Source organism: Phacochoerus africanus, chromosome 4 (assembly GCF_016906955.1).
Source record: "Phacochoerus africanus isolate WHEZ1 chromosome 4, ROS_Pafr_v1, whole genome shotgun sequence".
Taxonomy (NCBI): Eukaryota; Metazoa; Chordata; class Mammalia; order Artiodactyla; family Suidae; genus Phacochoerus; species Phacochoerus africanus.
The window spans coordinates 133,553,284-133,577,668 of NC_062547.1; the positions used below are offsets into that span (position 1 = coordinate 133,553,284).

The window sequence follows — 24,385 nt, forward strand, 5'->3', positions numbered from 1 at the left end:
AGCCCCGGGCTAGGGATCAAACCCATACCACAGCAGCTATCCAAGCCACTGCAGTGATCCCTAACCTGTTGTGTCACAACAGAACTCCATAGAAAACTCTGTTTTTAAGGACTCAGGTAATCAGGCCTCTCCAGATAATCTTATTTTAAGGTCAGCTGTGACATAACATCATTGTGGGAATGGTATTTCCTTCTGTTTACAGGTTCCAGGGAATAGGGCATGGGATAGTGGGGTAGGGGGGGGGGGAATTTACAGCAATCTCCCTCTGTACTCCTGGAGACTCTCTAGAGCGTATACACCACCACAAAGGCAGTGGCAGAAAGCAAGCTGTCACCGTCCTCACAGCTACTTAGCTTAGCTCGTCATAGGCGCAGAAGCAAGAGGTGAATCATGACCAGGCAGTAACCCTTACTGGAGGAGTGGAGGATAGGATGGGAACGTTCCTGACTTGCCTCCTTCCCTTTCTTTCAACTATACCACAAATTTTATTCATCATGAGCTTTCTTCGTGAATGCCACATGTAGATCTCGGTGCCAGGAGGAGCTGTAACATGTCTGTCCCACCTGCTTGGGTTTGTTTTTTTTGTCTTTTTGCCATTTCTTGGGCTGCTCCCACGGCATATGGAGGTTCCCAGGCTAGGGGTCCAATCGGAGCTGTAGCCACTGGCCTACGCCAGAGCCACAGCAATGCAGGATCCGAGCCGCATCTGTAACCTACACCACAGCTCACGGCTACGCCGGATCCCTAACCCACTGAGCAAGGCCAGGGATCGAACCCGCAACTGCATGGTTCCTAGTCGTATTCGTTAACCACTGTGCAATGACGGGAACTCCTATCCTACCTGTTTTATGGTCAGCAATGTCCGGGCACTTTGAGGCATGTTGGAGCCTCTGTATCTCGCTACAGCCCTCATAAACCGTAAAGATGGGAGTCCCACTGGTCCCTGCTGAATGGCTTCTAACAGGTCCTGGGGCCAGTTCTGCTGGTTCCTCCGGGCTAAGGAGCTTCCTCAGGTGCAATAAGAAGCACCTTCCATTGCCTGTGGGAGGCTTCGCTCCCTCTTGGTTACCTGCCTTTTTTTTTTTTTTTAAATAGCCGCTCTCCTGGCATATGGAAATTCTCCAGCCAGGGACTGAATCTGAGCCACAGCTGTGACCGACATCACAACGGCTGCAACGCCAGATTCTTAATCCACTGTGCCAGGCCGGGGATCAAACTCGTACATCCATGTTGACCCAAGCTGCTACCATCAGATTCTTAAGCCACTGCGCCACAGCAGGAATTCCAATTACCTGCCCTTTAGACTCTTTCTTTCTCTGCTCTTGTATTCCAGTCTGCCAGTACTCAGCTCAAAATCCTCGGAAGTTCCCGTCGTGGCTCAGTGGTTAATGAATCTGACTAGAAACGATGAAGTTGTGGGTTTGATCCCTGGCCTTGCTCAGTGGGTTAAGGATCCAGCATTGCCGTGAGCTGTGGTGTGGGTCACAGACGTGGCTCAGATCCCGCGTTGTTGTGGTTCTGGTGTAGGCCGGTGGCTACAACTCCAATTAGACCCCAAGCCTGGGAACCTCCATATGCCACGGGAGCGGCCTAAGAAATGGCAGAAAGACACACACACACACACACACACACACACACACACACACACAAATCCACTGTGGCTCTCTCTCTTTCTGAGAACACACCATTAATGTGCCAATTGCTGACCCTTTGCCCGATAAGCTTTGTGTTCCGTAAAGTACCACATTCCCTTTCTCTCTATTGCCTCTGTTGTTTACTGGAGAGTTTTCTTTCGGCTGATTCATATTTTTAACTTTAACAAATATATAGAAGAAACTTGTGTCACTATCATATGTGGAAAATCAGAATCACCTGCCATATATAGCTGTCTAATCAGAGGGTCTAATCAGAGCTGCTGCTGCCGGCCTATGCCACAGCCCCAGCAATGCCAGATCCGATCCCCATCTGTGACCTACACCACAGCTCACGGCAATGCCGGGTCCTTAACCCACTGAGCGAGGCCCAGGGATTGAACCCGCAACCTCATGGTTCCTAGTCGGATTCGCTAACCACTGAGCCACGATGGGAACTCCAACTGTATTTTTTTTAAAAAGGAAAGAAAACTCTTCCTCCCTTCTGGTCTCTACCCTGACATAGCAGAGTGATTCGCAAAAGACTCCTTTCTTTTCCTCTGGTTTCCAGGGGCATTTTTATTACAATTCCTAACTCCTTTTCTGTTTGTTTTTGTTTTACTGGGTTGTGTTTCATTTTGAGCTAAGGGGCTACAATGCACTTATATCGCAGGCTATGTGTTGAAGCTAAGCGAGCTTCGGGTACTGCAAACTGCCTCTCCCCTTCCTTCCCATCCCCTGCCCCTCTTAAGAGTGTTACCTGCAGTTATCTCCCACACCACCAAAGATGTGCAGGCCACAGTTCAGAAAACACAGACCTGGCTTTCTTCTTCCCCGAGACCCACCTCAAATTCCTCTTCCTCTAAGAAGCCAGTATGGACTTTATTGATTCCCTCAACTGCATTCATAAGGCTCCTGTATCTAATTATTCAGATGTTGCCATGTGACATTTCGTTAAAGACAAAGACCATGCTTTATACGAAGTTTTCCCACAGCATTTGGCGTGCTACCTGGCAACAGAAGGCATTCAATGAATATTTGTGGTTTGATGAGCAGCAAGGTCAGCTTTGGGGAAGAGTGTAAGGCAGAGTTTGACTGAGGCTCCACTCCTACCTAAGGCTGCTTCAGTCACAGAAGGGCCATGGACTCTGAGTCATTTTCTCCTTTCTCAATAAATTCCATGTGTTTCCTCATTTTTCTCAGTCTCCCTAAATCGCACTTTGTGTCCTGTGTGTCTCATTGTGTTGTTGCCTGATTAGCTAAGGTAGTATTTGCTGTTTGCTACTAGATTTTATGTTGCTTGACTCTGTCTTGTAAAACTTTCTGTGTCCTCTATCGCAAAGAAGATAGACCCTGGAGAGGTAGTAGATGCTCAAAAGATATTGGTTATATAAATAAATGAATACATGTTGTATTGTTTGTATCTTGGCATGTCCCTGTTTTAACTTCAGGAAAAAATATGAAATCCCAAACTAAGTCATATAACATTGGTCAAGGGGATTTACTAAGTTTGTTAACAAGTATGTTGAAGCTTTGTCGTTTTGACTCAGAGTAGTAAAAATGAAATCTTCCCTCTGCCTTTCCTCCCTGTTTTGGTCCACTTGGCCAGTTGAGATGTTCAAGTCAAGGAGCAATTTAAGTCTCTTTCGCTTTACACAGAGGTTATGGTTCCTTCTTTGCAGCCCCAAGTAATTTACATATAATTTGTTGTCCAAACCTGGATATATTGAGAAGGAAAGGCGGGCACAAATAACTATTAAGCCAGGACAAGAGGTGTCCCTGATAGGCAAGGACACATGGTCATACTACTTTTGGAATAGTTATTGCTAACTGTGTGCCTATTTTCATTTAAGGCCTAAGGCTTTATTTCTCTTAGATTTCTTTATTGCCTAGAACTGTGTCTGGCATATAGTGGTGGTAGAAGAAATGTTAGTGCTGTTTTTAAAATGTTCATTTAATTGTATATAATACTATCTTGATGTAGAGGTTAAAAAAAATCCCTTTTAGGGCCTATTATGAGCCATTTTCTCAGTATTATAAATATAGGGCAACGAGCTTAATTATATGCTTGTGTAATGATAATAGCTAGCATTTACCAGCCCTGAGCATGTGCCAGGCCCATGGCTAAGAACTTTGCTTGAGTTCTTTCATTGACTTCTTGCAACAACTCTTGGAGGTAAATACTACTATGGTCCCATTAAATGAGAAGAAAGGAAAAGACAGGTTTAGAAAGATTAAGAACCTTGGTCAGGGTCACCCAGCTAATTATGCATCAGAATTTGAACTCTAGACTCTATAAGTCAATACACCATTTCCCCCATATGTGATAAATAGCTAGTATCAAATTTTGGAAAGTAGTCAAAAAATATAGTACACTTTTAGGAAAATCCATTTGCTGTAAATAAGACAATTGCATAATCAGGGCAGTATGGCAGGCAGCTGTAGGAGCTCTTGAGTACTGATAGCAGTTGGTTAGACCAACACATTGCTTGCTGTTGTCTCTGGTGTTAATGTTTCTTTTTTGTAAAGCACAACCATACCCTGTTAATTATATTGAGATCATTTCTGTTTGTTTGTTTATGGACTATCAAGTGTGCAAAACAGTTTCTTTCGGAATGCAACAGTTGCATTTCACTTTAGCAGTCTGTTTCTGAACAGCAGCTATTTTCTACTCTGTCCTTTTGAAAGAAGTTTTTTAAAGTGTTCAACAAATTTTATTCAAGTATAGTTGATTTACAGTGCTGTTTCATTTCTGCTGTTTAGCAAAGCAAATCATATATGTATCCTTCTTCATAATCTTTTCCATCCTAGTTTATCCCAGGCTGTTGAACATAGTTCCTGGTGCTATACAGTAGGACCTTGTTGTTTACCCATCCCATATTTAATAGTTTGCTACTCCCAATCCCAAACTCCCAATCCTTCCCTCTCCTAGCCCCCTCCCCCTTGGCAACCACCAGTCAGTTCTCTGTATGTGTTAGTCTGTTTTTGTTTCATATATTAATTTGTGCTGTATTTTAGATGCCACACATAAGTGATATCATGCAGTATTTATCGTTCTCTTTCCAACTTACTTTTCTTAGTATGGTAATCTCTAGGTCCATCCCTATTGCTGCAAATGGAATTGTTTCATCCTTTTTAATGGCTGAGTAATATTCCATTATATATGTATACTGCATCCTCTTCATTCCTCTGTCAATGAACATTTCGATTGTTTCCACTGCTGTTGTGCTGCTATGAACATAGGGGTTACCTTTATCTTTTCAAATTATAGTTTTGTCTGGGTATATGCCCGGGAGTGGGATTGTTGGATCATATGGCAACTCTGCTTTTAGGTTTTTGTTTTTTTTTTTCTTTTAAGGACTGCACTTGCAGCACATGGAAGTTCCCTGCCTAGGGGTCGAATTGGAGCTAGAGCTGCCAGCCTACACCAGAGCCACAGCAACGCAGGATCTGAGCCACCTCTGCAACCTACACCACAGTTCATGGCACTGCCGGATCCCTAACCTACTTAGCAAGGCCAGGGATCAAACCCGCATCCTCATGGACACTAGTTGGGCTCCTTACTGCTGAGCCACAACGGGAACTTCCTGCTTTTAGTTTGTTGAGGAAACTCCATACTGTTATCCATAATGGTTGCACCAATTTACATTCCCACCACAGTGTAAGAAGGTTCCTTTTTCCCCACGCCCTCCATAGCATTTATTATTTTAGACTTTTAAATGATGGCCATTCTGTCTGGTGTGAGGTGGTGCCTTACTGTAGTTTTGACTTTGCATTTCTCTAATAATTAATGATGTATGCCATGGGTGTGGCCCTAAAAAAAAAGGGGGTCCCATAGTGGCACAGTGGAAATGAATCCTACTAAGAACAATGAGGTTGCAGGTTCAATCCCGGGCCTCACTCAATGGGTTAAGAATCTGGTGTTGCCGTGAGGTGTGGTGTAGGTCGCAGACGTGGCTCAGATTTGGTATTGCTGTGGCTGTGGCATAGGCTGGAAATTGTAGCTCCAATTCAACCCCTAGCCTGGGGACCTCCACATGCCACAGGTGCGGCCCTAAAAAAAAAAATTAAAAAAATAATAATAATTAACAATGATGAGAATGTTTTCATGTGCTTATTGGCCATCTCTATGTCTTCTTTGGAAAAATGTCTGTTTAGGTCTTCTGCCCATTTTTCAGTTGGATTGTTTGTTTTTTTGTTATTGAGTTGTATGAGCTATTTATATGCTTTGGAAATTTAGCCGTTGTTGGTCACATCATTTGCAGATACTTTCTCCCAGTCTGCGGGTTGTCGTTTAGTTTTGATTATGCTTTCCTCTGCTGTGCAAAAACATACAAGTTTGATTAAATCCCGTTTGTTTATTTTCATTTTTATTTCTATTGTCTTGGGAGACTGACCTAAGAAAACATTGGTACGATTTATGTCAGAGAATATTTTGCTTATGTTCTCTTCTAGGATTTGTATGGTGCCTTGTCTTATATTCAAGTCTTTGAACCATTTTGCTTATGGTGTGAAGGTGTGTTCTAAATTCATTGATTTACAGGCCGCTGTTGAACTTTCCCAACACTACTTGCTTAAGAGACTTGTCTTTTCCTCATTTGTATATTCTTGCCTTCTTTTTTTGAATATTAATTGTCCATAGGTGTGTGGGTTTATAAAGAAAATTTTGCTTGGTGACAATTTTAAGGACAGTATAGATGCATCATAATATTGACTCCAGAGGGAGTTCCCCTGTGGTGCAGTAGGTTAAGGACCTGGCATTGTCACGACAGTGGCTTGGGTCACTGCTGTGGCACAGATTCTGTCTCTGGCCTGGGAACTTCCACATGCCATGGGAATGGCAAAAAAAAAAAAAATTAACTCCAAAAAAATTATTATTCGGTATTATTGTAACTACAAACCATATATTGACATTAAAAAATATATATCATCAATGGCTTTTTCCTAAGTAAAAGCAGTCTATTGAATTTTATTAAGAAAGAATCCAAATTAGGAATTCTCCTTATGGCTCAGCAAGTTAAGGGCCCGGCATTGTCTCTGTGAGGATGTGGGTTCAATCCCTGGCCTCACTCAGTGAGACTGTAGCTGCAGCTTCGATTTGACCCCTTGCTGGGGAACTTCCATACGCCACAGGTGTGGCCATAAAAAGGAAAAAAAAATCCAAATAAAAATCCAAATTATAAGGGATCATCTGTAGCCTGAAATAGTTTTAAATCAGAAAGTATAAATTAAGCATGTAAAGAGGCATATGCTATAAATATAATGTTGAGCAAATATATGCACAGATTTTTATACAAAATAATATCCTTTGATTGAATGGAATTGTCTTTTTCATTGACTTTTTTCCACTGATAAAAAGAGTGTTTGAATAGCTATAGCAGTAGAAATTAGATATTATGGAGTTCCCATTGTGGTTCAGTGGTTAACGAACCCAACTAGCATCCATGAGGACGCAGGTTCAAACCCTGGCCTCACTAGGTGGGTTAAGGATTCGGCATTGCCGTGAGCTGTGGTGTAGGTCGCAGATGCGGCTCAGATCCCTGAGTTGTGGCTCTGCCATAGGCTGGCGGCTACGGCTCCAATCAGACCCCTAGCCTGAGAACCTACATATGCCACGGATGCCGCCCTCAAAGGACAAAAAAAAAAAGAAGAAAAGAAATTAGGTATTATCAATATACTCAATCACATGTGATGTGGTGTAAACAAAATATAAAAAAATCTAAAAATCAATGTTTACATAATGCATATTAAAATGAATATTAACCTTTTCAACTGAATGGTAGAGAGTGTTATTTCTGAGGGCACTGGAGATGATGACTGCACTTGTAATTCCACTGATGGATTACAGACATATATATATATATATATTTATATATATCAAGTTGGGGAGTTTTCTGTGTTTTGTTTTGTTTTGTTTTTTGGTCATAGGAAAATTTTTACATTAGTATATCTTTGAGTTTTACACCAGAAGATTTCCTCTAATTTATCATGTTAGTCTTCTTCAGTGAAATAGGATACCATCAGTGGTTAGAAAAACTCCTTTAAATGTCAAGTTATCACTGTACTCAGAATAACTAGAAAATCCAAATGTTTCTGTGATGATGTGCATAAGGATCTTATGGTTAACTGCTAGAAATTGGAGCCAAGAGGAAATTTAAAATAAAAAATTGGCCATTTTTGGTTGCTTTGCCCTTTTCATTAGGGGATTTACAATTGTTTTCATTTACTCTAGGCATTTGAGATGACATCTTTTGAATAAAGCAGACAAAAATCCCATCTTCTTTTGGGACAGACATTAAAAGATAAACATACATATATTACGAAGATTTTTGCAAGGTCTGAAGTGTCATGGGAAGAAAAGAAAAAGATTGGAAGCATTGAGAGTTGGGGTTGGGAGGTTACAATTTTAAATAGCATGGTCAGGCTAAGCATCTTTGTTAAGGTAAGATTTGAGCAAGGAGTTCAAAGAGGTGGAGGTGGACCTTGGGGAAGAATGTTACTGTCAGAGGGAACAGCTCTCACAAAGGCCCAGTCTGGAGGATGCAAGCCACAAGGAGTGGCTGGAACTAGAGAGATAAAAGGAAAAGGCAGATTCAAGGGCTTTGTAGGTCTCTGTAGAGACCTCAGCTTTTACAATGAAGGAAATAGGAGGCACTGGAGGAATTGGACCAGATGAGAGAGGAGCTGAGTTTTCTTGGAAGAGTTTTCTGTTCTGGGATTTGTTTTGATAATAGAGTTAGTGGTGGGCAAGGAGACCGTTTAGTAGACCACCAAAGTATAGTCGAGGCTAGAGAAGATGGAAGTGATGCTGGTGGGAAGTGGTGTGATTTTGATTTATTTTTTTATTTTTATTTTTGCTTTTTGGCTTTTTGCGGCTGCATTAGCGGCATATGGATGTTCCCAGGTTAGGGGTCTAGTTGGAGCTACAGCTGCCGGCCTACACCACAGCCACAGCAACGCAGGATCCGAGCTGCGTCTGTGACCTACACCACAAGCCTACATGACAGCTCACGGCAACGCTGGATCCTTAACCTACTGAGGGAGGCCAGAGATAGAACTCACAACCTCATGGTTCCTAGTCGGATTCGTTTCTGCTGTGCAACCAGGGAACTCTCTGATTCTGATTTATTGTGAAGGCATAACCAACAGACTGGCTTGACAGATTGGAAGTGAAAAGGAGAGAATGAAAGGAGCCAAGGATGACTCCAAAGATTTTGACCTAAGTGACTAACTAGAAGGACTGTGGCATGGTTTTGACTTGCTTTTTGAGAAAGGGAGAACTAACTCTAAACTTAGGGCACAAAGAAATCTAATGTCCTGATATAATCAGTGAAGATGGGGAAGACGTACTACATTATATTCCAAGCATTGTAGGCGTTTTGGTGGCGTGATGACTGCTAGATAGGGGCACTCTTAAGTGTTTCTGATTTCTGGGATATATAAAATATACAGCCAAACGAGGCTCAGAGAGCCAGCAGATGAGTAATTTCACACATTTCATATGCCAGTGGATGTTCCTGGCTTTAAGCCAGGTAATGACGGATTCAACAATTCTCATGTTTCCATTTTTTAAAGGGCGTGTGTGTGTGGTGGTGACTTCAGGACATCGATCTCGCAACTGCTACTGCGAGACAGCCGGTCAGACGGCTCAACGATGACCCTCGCCCTCCAGGAAGCGTCCCCACTTCCAGCGCAGGCACCGCCCCTCGGCGCAATCTGGGGTGCGAGCCGCCGCTGCCAGCCGTCCGGCTGGGAGCGGGGAGGGGTTCCCGAACGCTCCCACCTAGCGCTGGTCGCCATCTTCCAGCGCGTGCTTTCCCCGGAGTCCCGGCTCTCGGGCCTCGGCTCGCCTGGGAACCGCCGTTCAGTCCGCGGAGCCCAGGGCGTTGCGGATCTCTGAGCGCCGGGGCGGACGCCGTCCCCACAGGCGGGGCAGGGGGCGGGGCCAGGGCGACGGCAGCAGTGCGGCGGCGCGGCGCTCCTGCCGCCCCGGAGCGCGCCCCGCCTCCCGCCCCGCCTGCGCGCGAGCTTGGGCGTGGAGGGAGGGGCCAGGAAGCGGCGAGCGCGCCGGGGAGCGCAGCTGCGGGCGTGGGGGCGACAGGAGCCGCGGAGCCGGCGCCGAGAGCGGCTGCGGCCGGAGTGAGCGGCCGAGACAAAGGCGACGGTGAGTGCAGCTACGGCTCTGGTCGCGCGCCGGGTCCCCCACCTCCGCTTCGCCGCCCCTTGGGCTGGAGCCCGAAACCCTGAACCCCCGCCGCCTAGGGCTCTGGGGCGAGTGCGGCCCGGCCCTGCCCGCCGCGCGCTGCGGGCTTTGGGCTGAGCCTGCGGCTCCATTTTCAGGTCTGGGCGAGGTCCTCATGCGGACCCTGCCTTGGGTTTTTTCTTCTGTTCCTTCTGGGAAATGGTTTCACACTCTGTTCCAGGTTCAAGACAGGGGGGCGGCTGAGAGAGCCAACCACCCCGCGGATGTAAAATGGAAATGTAGACCACCACCCCCACCCCCGCGTCCCAACTTTGCAGGTCTGGAAGTCGGGAGGTGGCGCGGGGGGCGAGCCGAGAGGGCCTGGGTCCTCCAGGTGAGAGTTTCGGAGAGGCGGGGACCCCTGGCTGGGGAGCCGGACTCTCGCCTGGGGCGCTCGGCGCGTTCCGGTACCTTTTGGGCCCCGGCGAGAAAGCCCTGACCACCTCCTCGGAGGAGCTCTGGCTACTCTTACAGGTTGTTTTATCCTGCGCTTGCTGCTTTAGTTGCGATTTTTTTGGTGACGGGTGTGGTAGGTAGCGGCTCCGGGATGCCGCATTCACCGCTGAGAAGGAACCTTGATGGGCCGACCTCATGTGTACAAACACCACTGAGATTCCCCTTTAGCTGCCAGTAGTTTTCAGTGATAAGCTTTTGTAGGGAAATCTGGTGCTAATGTCCAGTTTACAAAATCAACATTTTGTTAAAGGGCCTGACGTGGAGTAGATGCTCAATAGAATATTTGAATGAAAGAATGAGTCTTGACAGACAAAGCTGACCTCACATCTCGTAAAATTTAGGCACATACTCTCTTGATTCAAATTAAGGGAAAAAATTGGCAAACGTGGTTTTTGTTTTCACCCAACATATACCTACCGTTGAATAATCAGTTATTATTTTCAATATTAGCATAGACAGTGTTCGAAATGTGAAATTTTTCATTTTGAGGAAAGTTGGTAGACATTTTGATGTTTCTTAAAAGTAAGCCTTATGGATCTAATTTTCTTATAAAAGTGTGGGGAAGGTAAAGAGGTGCTTATATTCTATTTGGTTCCTTTGAAACCCAGCTTTCCATTTCGTTGTGAATAAAGAAGTTTATGTGTTTTGGGGGACTCTGGCATGGCCTTGAGTTGTTTTTTCAAGCAAGGGAGGACTCTAAGGGAAAAAAGACTTCCACTGATATAATTAAATCTCACCATTTACTCAGCAGATATTCATTAAGCACTTATTACATGCTGGCACCTGTGTTAGGTGCTGATTTCCTAGGGGCGGACAAAACCCACACTTAACTTTTTTCCTAACCTGAGTGTGAAGTTCTTTCCTCATTACCGATGTTGCAAGGATAGACTGTCTTAGACCCCTAGTGCCTACTTAAAGTTGGGAAAGATGGCAGGTGAATGTCCTTATAGATCCATGACAGTCTATTTAAAGGTTAATAAGTAACTTTATAGGGCTAAGATTATTGGGTTACATTTTCATATTGTGAGTTTGATAAAAATCTGTATTTTCTTAATAAACGGAGGAGGTAATTAAAATAATTATTTTTTGATTGAATGTAAGTTTAATAAACTGGTATTCTCTCCCATTCCCCTATTAGATGTTTTTGGTACGGTGTATTTATTGAAAAGTAATGTATTTTGATAAATTTTTATTTTTTTATTTATTTTTTGTCTTTTTAGGGTTGCACCCAAGACATATGGAAGTTCCCAGGCTAGGGTTGAATTGGAGCTGTGGCTGCCGGCCTACACCACAGCTCACGGCAATGTCGGATCCTTAACCCACTGAGCAGGGCCAGGGATCAAACCTGAGTCCTCATGGATGCTAGTCAGTTTTGTTTCCACTGAGCCACGACAGGAACTCCCATTTTCTGTAAATAATCTTTGCTATACAACATGTTATGTTTTAAAAAATCTCCAAGGAAAAAGAGTGGGTTCCTTTTTGTTAAGAAAAGTTTTAAAATAAAACACCTTTTCAGATTTTTTTTTTTTAATGGTCGCACCCATGGCACTTGGAAGTTGCCTGGGCTAGGATGTGAATCCAAGCCGGGGCTGTGACCTATGTGGAAACGGCAACATGAGATCCTTAAACCCACTGTGCTGGGCCTGAGATTGACCCAGCAACTGGAGCCGCTGCAGTCAGATTCTTAACCCACTGCGCCATAGCAGGAACTCCCTTTTCAGAGTTTTTTTTTTTTTTGCCTTTTATTCACCATGTACACATTAATGTAGTATTGCCTTGATAGTACTGAGAAGTGAAGGATCGCTAGTAGTGATTTGTGGTTCCATGTTTGAACTTTCCCTCTAGTACAACTGTGATAAAAGTAAAAAGAGGATGATATTTGTAGTAGTACATTTAATAATTCTGAACATAAGATTGTTTTGTCAATTTTTATCTTATTTTCATATGATAAATACTTATTTAATTTTATTTGGCTTCTTCTGAAGTCCAAATTAATGTGCTCCAAAGTCAGTCTTGAACATTACCAAAAAGGTAAATTTTTTTTTTTTTTACAGATAGCTTTTGAATTTAGATGGACCTTTCTGACTTGGTAACTCATATATTGTTGAAGATAATGTATACATTCAAATAGCACTTTCAGATTAGCCTTATTGGCTAATAGCTTTTTTTTTTTGCTTTTTAGGGCCGCACCCTGCAGCATATGGAGGTTCCCAGGCTAGGGGTCAAATCAGAGCCTAGCTGCTGGCCTCCACCACAGCCACAGCCACAGCCACGCCAGATTTGAGCCGCATCTGAGACCTTACACCACAGCTCACGGCAACGCCGGATCCTTAACCTGAAACCTCATGGTTCCTATCGGATTCATTTTTGCTGCCCCCACAACTGGAACTCCGGCTAACAGCTTTTTATGGTTGTTCCTATGAATTATAAGGAAGGTAATTCCTTCAATTTTAGTGGTAGAGAGTTTGTGATAGTTTTTCTTTAAACATATATTTCTTGTAGGGAGAGTTACTTGACAGTACTCCTGATAATTTGGTGTTGATAAGAAACCTAACAGTAATGATAATAGTGATGATAAGAAAAATGTAAGCAAGCTGTGATATGCTGAACCATTTTTGTTTGGATAAGAGCTTCATCATAGTTTTTGAACGTCAACAGCACTGAGAAGTATTAAACTAATTTTTCCAAGAAGTGAGAACCCGTAATGACTTTTTTTGTACCTTAAAAAATTTTTCAAGTTTTCAAGGAGTAATTGAAAATATTTTGAGGCTAAATAAACTCGAGGATCATTCCATTTTATAGTTGTTGGAATATTTGAGATGTGTCGATGCTTTCTTCATCAGGTATGTGTGTGTTGAGGGTTTGTGTGTCTTTTTTGTTTATGTAAGACCCTTTAGAATGATTTAGAAAGCGTGGCCTCTATCAGATGTAATTAATAAAGTGATTAAGAATGAGGCTATTATGGAGTTCTGCAGCTGTGCCCATATTGTCAGTATAGATTGTGAGAGACTCTCAGTTAACATTTGTAAAGTGCTTTAAACTCATTGCTCTCATTTATTCGGTAGGGTAGGTTGCTAGTATATTTTTATGTCCCCTTATGTCGTGTCCCTTATCGTGAAAGTGTTTAGATTTCTCATCTGCTTTAAATGTCTGGATATTTTGTTAAGGCTTCATAAGATTTGTCTCACAATTGCAAAAACACATAGGTTTTCATCTGTTACAGTTCTCTTAATCTCAGTTCTCATGAAAGCAGTATTTGAACATTTTATTGAAGGTTAAATGTTAATGTTGAGAGTCAAACTAGTGCATATAGGGTGGATAAACAACGAGGTTCTACTGTATGACCCAAGGAACTACAGTCAATATCCTGTGATAAACCTTAATGAAAAGAATATGAAAAAGAATGTGTATATATGGAAACACGAGTCACTTTGCTGTACAGCAGAAATTAACACATTGTAAATCATCTGTACTTCAGTAAAATTTTTAAAAAGGAAAAGAAAAAAATGTTAGTAATGTTTTAGATCTGTTTCGGAGGGGGTCATTATGGGTTCCCTCTGCATTCCTGAGAGGAACTGAGTGAAACATGTGCTTATCCTTAGTACTTAATAGCTAAGTGAGGGCATTTATCCTGATTTTTTTCATGCTACCTGGAAAAACTTGGAATTTAGCTTATTAATTATTAACTTTTACATTCTGCTACCTCAGTTCAAAGCATAAGTATACTAGAAACAAAACAAAAAAATGGAGTTCCCTTAGTGGCTCAGCAGTTAATCATCCCAGCTAGGATCCATGAGGATTTGGGTCCGATCGCTGGGCCTCTCGTTGCCGTGAGCTGTGGTGTGTGTTGCAGACTCAACTCAGATTCGGAGTTGCTGTGGCTGGGGTGTAGGCCAGGGGTTGCAGCTTCTATTCAACCCCTGGCCTGGGAACTTCCATATGCCGCAGGTACAGCCCTGAAAAGATTAAAACAAACAACAAAAAACCAAAAAGTATACTGGCACTTTTTTATAGTACTAACAAATAGTGAACAGAGCAAGATTAAGCTGAAACTGCTCTAGGACCCCATCCAAAGGGAGTTTCTGAACTGAGAGCCAAGAAATTTGATAATGAGTTGTCTTTATCATGATGCTGTAAAATACCTGCAAATGTATTCTAGTCAAAACGGATTATAGTAAAACTCCCTCTTTTTCCTAGAGAGCATTTGAGAACTCCCTGTTAAAATTTAGGTGTGCTTAAAAATCATTGAATGATGAGCACTGTTTGCATTTTGTGGCTTACCCACTTAGAAATTCATGCTAAGATTTCTTTTTGTTGTTGTTCATTTATTTATTTATTAGGTCGTTCCCAAGGCTTGTGGAAGTTACCAGGCCAGAGATGGGACCTGTGCCACAGCAGTGGTCTAAGGCATAGCTGTGACAAAGTCAAATCCTTATCCCACTGAGCCACCAGGGAATACCATAATATTTCTTATTAAACCTTTGCAATTAAATTTTGTAAACATCTCCTACTAAAACACAATAATTTTGTTTCATTTGACTTAATATACTTTCACTTTTTTGCTGAGTATAGCAAAGGTGAATTTTTTTGTGTATTGAACATCATATATATTTTGCACCTAATACATGGTGGGAACCCATGGCTATTTGTGGAACTGATGTGTTCATTGGATGGGAATGAATAAGGTTTAAGCAGAAAACAGCTCTCTTTCTTGCAATGTACCTTCAAAGTCTCCCTATAGATTTTTTTTTTTTTTTTTTTTTTGCCCTGCTTCTCCAGCTCTTAGGAAGGTCAGATAGCTTTTCCAGTTACTTTTAGGTGGTAAAAAGTGTTTTGCTCATTGAACATTCAGAGTCTTATTTTAGTCATTAGAAGGTACAGTTTGGAATAATAATCAGTGTTCAAACTTTCACACAGTTTAGAATTTTTGTAGCTCAGAACTGCTTCAGAACAAGAAGCCTGCTTTAGAAGAAAGAGTCCTGATAGGCTTCTCTTTTTACTTTGGCAGCTCTTCTTTAGTATACTTTTGGATTCACCTGTCCAGAGTACAGCTCATTGGTGAAAGGAGCTTGGGGAGCAGGGGATATATGTGTGTGTGTGTGTGTGTGTGTACACACACATACACACATATGTTCATACACACTGTGTGGTGGCGGTGGGGGGTGGGGGAGGTCTGTGCCTGTGACATGTGGAAGTTGCTGGGCCAGGGTTTGAACCTGTGCCACAGCACTGCCCCAACCTGCTGCAGTGACAGTCCTTAACTCTGTGCCACAAGAGAATGCCTCCAAGATACTGTTTTAATATGCCTCATTCTATTGTGATCTGGCAACTGTGCCTCGGAAATGGACAGATTGTTCAAAGCTGACTCTCCAGGAGTGTTGGGAATGGTTTTCTTGAAGATTTCATGCCTGGGAACCTCCAGCTACAATTCCTGTTATATAATTCTTCTGTTGCGGTCCCTTAGTATTCTAGTTTCCCTCATCTGCAGGCTCACATTGCCCAGGGAGAGGTTTTGCTCTAGTCTTTAAGGTAGTTTGGTTACATTTTAACCAGACCTGCCTGTACTTTATTTTGTAGGATACAGTTTGAAACATTCCACCAGGGCCTTAACTTCCTATCTTTCCAGGTCCTTCAGTCAAGGACCCACACTTGAACTGTACTTCTTTGTCTGACACCTACAATCCTTTGCTTCTAACCCCTTTTTACTGTCCCAAGCCCTCCTTCCAACATATCCTTACTTGAGGATTTACCCTGCTGTGAATCCACAGGCCACGTTGAAATTTCTTCCTCTTAAACAGACAGCCTCAGTTCTCTTTTAGTGCTTCATAATCTTACCTGGTAACTGCCCTCTCCCCACCCCCTCACCCCCATTCCAGTTCTCCATCTGGTCCAGCCGGTAGCTGACAATGGAGCCTGAGTCCTGGAAGGCGTATCCAGGCTTATCTGTTGTCCCTTCGTGTTGGCCAAGGAGGGTACTTTGTGCTGTCCACAGTCCTTTAATCATAGTATCAGTTAACCCCTGGCTGAATCACTCTTCCCCTTCTCTGAATGACTTTTTTACACTTCTTTCCTCAAACCTCTGTTGCGTCTTTTCATCTTCAGCTGATGACCTTGTTTCCTGTATATTAAAAACGAAAGCCATCAAGAGAAAACTTTTGCATATCTCCTCGCTTCTGTACCCATACTCCCTGTATTTCCTACCTATGACCTCCACCTCCACTCTTGCCCTTGGTTCTGTTCCCCGTCTGTCAGGGGCGTTGTGTTGCCTCAGGATTCATCCCGTTCTCCCTGCCTGCCAGTGAGTTGCCTTATCAGTGCTTCCCTTTTGTCCTGGATTATTCCTGTCAGCATATAGATAGGTTGAAATATCTCCCATCTAAAAAACAAAAAAGCAAACATCTCCCCCAGTACCACATCTTTCTTCAGCTACTGCTCTTCAGAAGAGTTGTTCCTGGTCACCAGAGCTCTCTGTGTGTCTAGGTTCCACTCATTTGGTTTTTCTTTTTTGTCTCTCCCATGCAACCTTAACAGCTCTTGCTGAGATTACTGACTCATGACTTCCTTGGTGATAAATTCCCTAGTCACTTTTCATTCCTAATCTCACTGGCTGTAGCAGCAGAAGCCTTTGAAGTGGTTGATAATTTTTTCTTCCTTGAAGCCTTTCTTTGTTGCTGGGACACTGATGGTTATTTTCAGTTTCTTTTGCTGGTTCCTTTTTGTTGCCCCAACTTCTGAAAAATAAGACAGTGTCCCAGAGCTCTATGTTTAGAGCTCTTCTATATTTATGTGTAGTCTCCTGTGATCTCATCCTACCCTCTAGCTAGAATTATCATATATTTCAAACTGAAAATGTTATCTAGTTCTCTTCCCTAAGCTTCAGACTTCTGTACGCAGCTGCCTACTCAGCGTTTCCCATTAGACATTCCAAATTTAACCTGTCCAGAATGAACCCCTCAGCCTCAGTCCTCTCTTCCAGCCCCAGTGATTCCTCTTCCAGGTTTTCTCATTAAATGTCAACTCCATCATTGTGTCTCTGATTCTAACCTTGAAAACATTCCTGACTCCTCTTAATTTTGTGTGTGTGTGTTGGGGGGTGGGGGTGGCATGCTGCACTCGTGGCATGGCATGCAGAAGTTCCTGGGCCAGGGATTGAACCCGTGCTGCAGCAGTGACAGTGCCGAATCCTTAACCACTAGGTCACCAGGAAATTCCTTGACTCCTCTTTCTTATACTCTCATACCTAATTCAAAAGAATGTGTCATTGCAAGCATGTCCTTTATTTACCTTAAAATCGACTTTAAGAATAAATATAACCACGGCATGCTGCCTTCAACTGCCGCCGCCTCCTCACGCAGCCATCGTCTCTAGCCTGCGTTATTTTAGTCATCTCTTTTCTGGTCTCCCTGCTGCTTCTGCTCTTCTCTGTTCTCAACGGAGGCAGTCCTTTTGAGATGAAAGTCTGATTATTTTACTCCTGTATTCAAAACCCTCTGGTGGTTTTCCATACCATTTAGAGTAAATGCCAAAATACAGCAGTGCCCATCAGGCCTCCATCACTTGTGCAGCTGGCCTCTCTGAGGACATGTCCTACTAGTTTCTCCTTAGCTTATTCCACACCAGGCATCTAGGTTTCCCTGTACCTGCCAAGCCAAGTCTTGCTTTAACGTTCTCAGGGAAAGCTTTGTTGTATTCACTTCAGAATCCCCAGGATTCTACACCTGGTGGGCTCTCACATTTGCTAAATGTGCTTGTTACTCATGTCTTTGATAACAGCTTATACATGTTTCTCTAAAAATATTTTAATTAAAAGTATTAAGTAAAAACAAATTTAGGAGTTCCCGCTATTGCACAATGTTCCTGGGCATTGCTGCAGCTGTGGTGTAGGGTGCAGCCGTGACTTCAATTCAGTCCCTTATCCCAGGCCAGGGAACTTGCACATGCCCTGGGGTGTGGCCAAAAAAACATAAAAGAAGAAAAGGAAAACCTGATTTAGAAGTAGGGTGACACTTCAAAAAAAAAAAAAAAAAAAGCCTATTTTTGACTTGCCTCATATTCGTCTCTAGGCTTTGTTTCTTAACTTCTGAGTCTTGTTGACTTACAGAGACATGAACGCTGCAACTTGGGCTGCCCTGTACCTTTCTTTTATCAGGGCTATGGGCTCAAGTGAGATTGGGAGGCAAAACTTAATTGCTTTTCTATTGCCAGATTTCTTTCATTAAAGAAAAGCAGTTAGGATTGTGGTTTACCTGATGATATTCTTAGCATTTCTTGGTGTTTTTTCGGTTTTTTTTTTTCCGCTTGTTTGTTTATTTATTTATTTTTTTTTGAGAACACTGAAACAGAAGTCTCATCGTTTGAGAGAAAAGTGTTAAGGGTACAGAAATTTGTTAGTGTGCTTTGTCCTCTCTACTGCACTGCCTCAAAAAAAGAGGGAGGCCTAGAGTTCCTGTTGTTGCTCAGTGGAAACAGGATCCGACTAATATCCATGAGGACACGGGTCGCATCCCTGGTCTCGCTCAGTGGGTTAAGGATCCGGCATTGCCGTGAGCTGTGGTGTAGGTCACAGACTCAGCTCAGATCCGCTGTGGCGTAAGCTGGCGTCTACATCTGCAATTCGACCCCTAGCCTGGAAACATCCATATGCTGCGGGTGTGGCCCTAAAAAGCAAAAAAATTAAAAAAAGAGGGAGGCCTATCTTTAATGACGATTGTAGTTCTTTAGTAAACTAGCAGGTAGCTACATTAATGTACACAGACAGGTGTGTTGAGTAATGATAGATACATTTGTGCTCTTAAATGAAAAACACTGAATAGGATTTATACTTGAACTTAACTTGTTTAGGTAGGAAATGAGTGTAGGAGAAATTAATAATATGCAAATTTGAAGTATTTCATTCTGCTGAGACAAAGTTTAAATTTTTTTTTCTGAGTTATAGGTCTCATTTCCTTTTGGTGGAAAGAAATCCTTTAAACAAACTGTTGAAATAGTGGCTTAGAAGTTCCTGAATGAGTAATTTTTTACATGCAAGCATAAATTATTCTCCATAAACCAGTCCATAAACGTCTCTGTTTTTGTGTAATATGCAATAATTTATGTCTTTATTGTCCTGTCTGATGGACTTTTTTTTTTTTTTTTTTTTGCTCTTTAGGGCCTCACCTTTGGCGCATGGAGGTGACCAGGCCAGTGGCCAATCAGAACTACAGCCTCTGGGCTACACCACAGCCACAGCAACACAGAATCTGAGCCGCATCCACAACCTACACCACAGCCCACGGCAACACCGGATCCTTAATCCAGTGATCGAGGCCAGGGATCGAACACGCAACCTCATGGTTCTTAGTCGGATTCATTTCCAGGGCGCCAAGACAGGAACTCCCTTCTCTAATGGACTTTTATGTGACCATAATGTGAATTTAATTTTCATGATCATAGCGGTATGGACTAGTATGTATTTGTATCTTTACAGTTTTTTTGCATATGCAGGTTTTATTCTTTTTTTTTTTTTGTCTTGTCTTTTTATGGCCGAACCTATGGCATGTGGAAGTTCCCAGTCTAGGAGTAGAATTGGAGCTGTAGATGCTGGCCTACACCACAGCCACAGTAACACTGGATCCGAGCCTTGCCTGCAACCTACACCACAGCTCACAGCAACGACAGATTTTTTTTTTTTTTTTTTTTGTCTTTTTGCCATTTCTTGGGCCGCTCCTGCGGCATATGGAGGTTCCCAGGCTAGGGGTCGAATTGGAGCTGTAGCCGCAAGCCTACGCCAAAGCCACAGCAAAGCGGGATCTGAGCCAATCTGCAACCTACCCCACAGCTCACAGCAGCACCAGATCCTTAACCCACTGAGCAAGGGCAGGGATCGAACCAGCAACCTCATGGTTCCTAGTCGCATTCGTTAACCACTCTGCCATGACGGGAACTCCCCAACACCAGATCTTTAACCTCCTGAGTGAGGCCAGGGATCGAACTTGCATCCTCATGGATACTTCGGGTTTGTTACTGCCGAGCCACGATGGTAACTCCATTAATTTATTAATTTAAATACAGAAATCATTTAACTTACATATGCTTGATATTTTACTTTAACTCCTAAGCAGTAAATGTGTAAATCAGCTTGATATTTTATTTTTCTTTCACATTAAAATGTGAAATTAAAATATAAAAATGTTAATATTAAAACATATGACTATTATAATTTGTTAGTTTACTTACTATGTAAAGTCATTTTAAATAACACGGTAGTGTTTTCCTACAGTATTGAATTCATTGTTCTCTACTTTGTACACTAATTAGGTCATCTTCATTAGAATTTAACATTGACTTACCTGAATGTGTATGTTAGCATTTCACGCAGGAGATAACTGTTTTGGATTAATGAGATCACTATTTCTGAACTCCGACCTACTTTTATTTTCAGGATAGTTCAAGGCCTCTCCTGTCATGCTTACACTACTTTAACTTGATAATGTTCTACCTAGATTGTGAAGTAACCAGAATGATGATACTGAGAAAAGTTAGTAAAATTAACTAAAAATTAAAAATTTCTAAATGCCTTAGAAAAGTATGCATTTATTCAGCACATTTATCAGACCCCTATGTTAACTTGCTTCTAATCCACTCAGAGTAAAGTAAAAATGACATTCATCCAGAAAGTACACACTCACACTCTGTGTCTATGATGATGGCCCTGACAGCCTCCTAGTATATTTTACTTCTGGTCACTGCTTTCTAGCTACATTAGTACTCATTTTCTGGAACACACCATGCTTGTTCTCGCCTTATTAAGGCTTTTACCCTCGTTGCTTCCTGGGTCTTAAATGGTCTTCCCCAGATCTTAGCAAGGTTGCCTCTTATCTTTAAGATCTCAGCTTAAGTATCGATTCATTTCCTCACTGCTCAGTTTAAAATCGAGTCAGTCCCCTGCCGCTGTTGACTTTCTTCATAGTATAAGTAGAAAACTGGGTGATTCAGGCAAAATCCTGTTTTAAAAAAGGATGAGAGAATTTGGGAACTGCTCTGATGACCCTTAGATCAGAATGTTAGGTGGAACCAGTGGTGTGTTGGAGCTGCCAAGTTGGTTGTGTGCCTCCTTCTAAGTCCAGTTTCATTGATGACATGCTGACAGTTTGAAACTGGCTACCGTGGGGCTGTTTACAGTGTGGGAAGTGGCAAAGCTACAAACCAGGGCCTTTTTTCCAGAGACATGGTGGTTAACTGTTGATCACCAGACCACTGAGTGGGACCACCTGAAATTGCTGTTTGTATAGATTAAAAAATGCTTGAGTGTTGGCAGTTTCTTACGGTTTAACTTAGAGTTACTTATTTCACCTTAAAGATAATTTCATGAGAGTCAGTGAAATTACCTCAGTGCTTTACCTTGGTACGTTTTTCAGAGTTGCATTCTCTTTACATCTGATAATTACTTCTGGATTGATTTAATATGTAAAAATTGGCTATTTGTCTGCTTACTTAACTGTATACCTGGTTTTTAACTAGTTTGTTCTAAAGCAGGCACAAAAGATCTTGAGATGGCTCTGAGGGTGCCATCTCTGCTACTGAGTGCTAAGCCCATTGAAAGGTCTTCTTTTTCTGGTGAAGAAACCAAAGCTGATTCAGTTTGAATGATCAATTACTAGATAACTGTTTTTCATCTGCTTTTCAGAACAACTTACATAAATACATGTGCATTGTTCCCCTTTTATCCATTACTATCTTTTAAGAGTTTACTTACTGTCGCTCATTATTTACTTTATGCTCTCTGATTTCATCTGTGAATCCTTGTCTCTAAATCAGTGAAATGATTGTCTTGTTTTTCAGGTATTGGTAGTCTTCCCCATCCGTGATCACCTGGGCATTCCAAGCCGTGTCCTAGGCTTACCTCCTAGTTGTAAAAACAGACATGAAGTTACTTCCTTGTTACAGCCACCATTTTCCTGTCTGAGGGAATTTATTGTTTAAAAATAGAATCCTGTTAGCTTTGGGCATTTCACTAACATTTCTTTGGCAGCATTTGCATTGTGTTAACTCTGAATATATGGATTTGAATTGGTGGTATTGAATAAAATATAGCACATAGATTTTTTTGACTCAAGTTGTTCTTAAAAAAAAGAACAAAAAAAACCCCTGCCTTTACCTTGGAAAATCAGAATACACATATAAGTTAAAGAAAAAAGCACATCTATAAACCCTATCAGCCTAAAATTACCCCTAGTCACATTTTGATGACTGTCCTTTCAGACCAGTGAGTGAATGTTTTTCTACAAAAGTAAGATCTTAGTACACATACTGTTGTATAACATCTTACTTTACCAAATATTGTGATCATAAAAGCATTACTTTTTTTTTTATTTCAGTCTGAAAGGATTTTACAAAGTAGATGTTTGATATAGGGTAAAGCTGTAAGTAAAGTTGTGATTAAGAACAATGATGTTTATGGAGAGTAGAATGTGGTAAGTTACCTCGAGACAAGAATTACTTCAGCAGTAATTTTTTTCTTAAGGGCCCTCTTACCATTGCACAATAGCCTGATTGTATGATACCAGCTAAGGAAAACAGATGATTCTATGTACAGTAGAATTATTTTAATAATAGCCCTAGGGTAAAGTAGGGGGCTGTAGATACGTTCCTGCTTTTTGGTTTGTCCCAAGGCTTATTGATGCTTTAACATTAAAATTGTTTTGGAAGAAAATCATGTTTTATTGAAGACCTCCACCTACCCAAATTATGACAATTTCATTAGATATTGCTACCCTTTTTCTCTGTCAGACTGGAGAGTGAGGGGGTTTTTGGAAAAAGAAAATTTTATTTTTTATTTTTTTCTCTTTTTAGGGCCGCACCCGTGGCATATGGAGATTCCCAGGCTACGGGTTCAATCAGAGCTGTAGCTGCGAGCCTACTCCAGAGCCACAGCAACGCAGGATCCGAGCCACGTCTGCAACCTACACCACAGCTCATGGCAATGCCAGATCCTTAACCCACTGAGCAAGGCCAGGGCTCGAACCTGCAACCTCACAGTTCCTAGTCGGATTCGTTAACCACTGAGCCACCATAGGAACTCCAAAAGAAAATTTTAGAATAAGAATTCTTTTTTTTTTTGTCTTTTGTTGTTGTTGTTGTTGCTATTTCTTGGGCCGCTCCCGCGGCATATGGAGGTTCCCAGGCTAGGGGTCGAATCGGAGCTGTAGCCACCGGCCTACGCCAGAGCCACAGCAACGCGGGATCCGAGCCACGTCTGCAACCTACACCACAGCTCATGGCAACGCCGGATCGTTAACCCACTGAGCAAGGGCAGGGACCGAACCCTCAACCTCATGGTTCCTAGTTGGATTCGTTAGCCACTGCGCCACGACGGGAACTCCAGAATAAGAATTCTTAATGTTTGAGTTGATTTTTGTGTCATGAATGTGAAAATTCTTGTGGAATTGTTACTGATGTACTGCATCCTTTGGAAATCAACCAGAATCTTGTCAAGGTAGCTGTTTGTGTCTTAAAGTAGCAGTTTTTAAAGCTGAGGGTTCTTTAAGAGTTGTATAATTTAAATGCCTTTCCTTTAACCACAGTGGAATCCATTACCTAAGGGTAATGGATTTTTTTGTTTTGTTTTTGTTTTTGTTCTTCTTGACCTTGTCCTGTTGTGTGTTGTGTTACTCTTTGCTTGCGTTCTCCTGCCGTCCTTATGTGTTAGATTGCTAAAGTAGCCATTTCTGTTACCCTGCAGTGCTACTTCCTGGACGGTGCATATATTGCTGAAAGAAGAATAAAAAGCAAGGTAGTTGATGTGGCTTTTTCTACTGAGAAATGATGCATTTGTTGGCTAAAGTGGAGACTGGTAGTCAGTCCCTAAAGACGTTCTTCGCAAAGTGATCATGTTTGTAAATGGCTTTGCAAGAATCTCTCCTTGTTGGCAGGTGTAGTGAATCTTGATGTAAATTCAAGAAAAGTGTTTAGAATTATTCCATACATTTTGCTATTTTAAAAATTGGTATATTTTTAAAACTGTCATTTTACAGTGAAATTTTTACCCTCCCTTTTCCATATTTATTTTTGACTAATG

The 24,385-nt window shown here is 42.1% G+C and overlaps 1 protein-coding gene across 1 annotated transcript; it reads left to right on the forward strand.

The window, feature by feature from the left end:
* The first annotated feature begins 924 nt into the window (after nucleotides 1-924).
* On the forward strand, nucleotides 925-19,879 carry LOC125124721 (translation initiation factor IF-2). Its single transcript, XM_047774738.1, has 3 exons — nucleotides 925-1,041; nucleotides 9,234-9,795; nucleotides 19,478-19,879. Exons 1-3 carry the CDS (start codon nucleotides 925-927, stop codon nucleotides 19,570-19,572), a joined length of 774 nt encoding a protein of 257 aa, XP_047630694.1. The 3' UTR covers nucleotides 19,573-19,879.
* Nucleotides 19,880-24,385: the final 4,506 nt, after the last annotated feature.

Bases quoted from the DNA above. Each gene is read 5' to 3' on its own strand.
- LOC125124721 (XM_047774738.1), top strand. From the start codon at position 925: ATGGGAGTCCCACTGGTCCCTGCTGAATGGCTTCTAACAGGTCCTGGG. The intron at 1,042-9,233 runs GTGGGAGGCTTC...TGGTGACTTCAG, and splicing joins AGAAGCACCTTCCATTGCCT to GACATCGATCTCGCAACTGC. The intron at 9,796-19,477 runs GTGAGTGCAGCT...TTTGCTCTTTAG, and splicing joins CGGCCGAGACAAAGGCGACG to GGCCTCACCTTTGGCGCATG.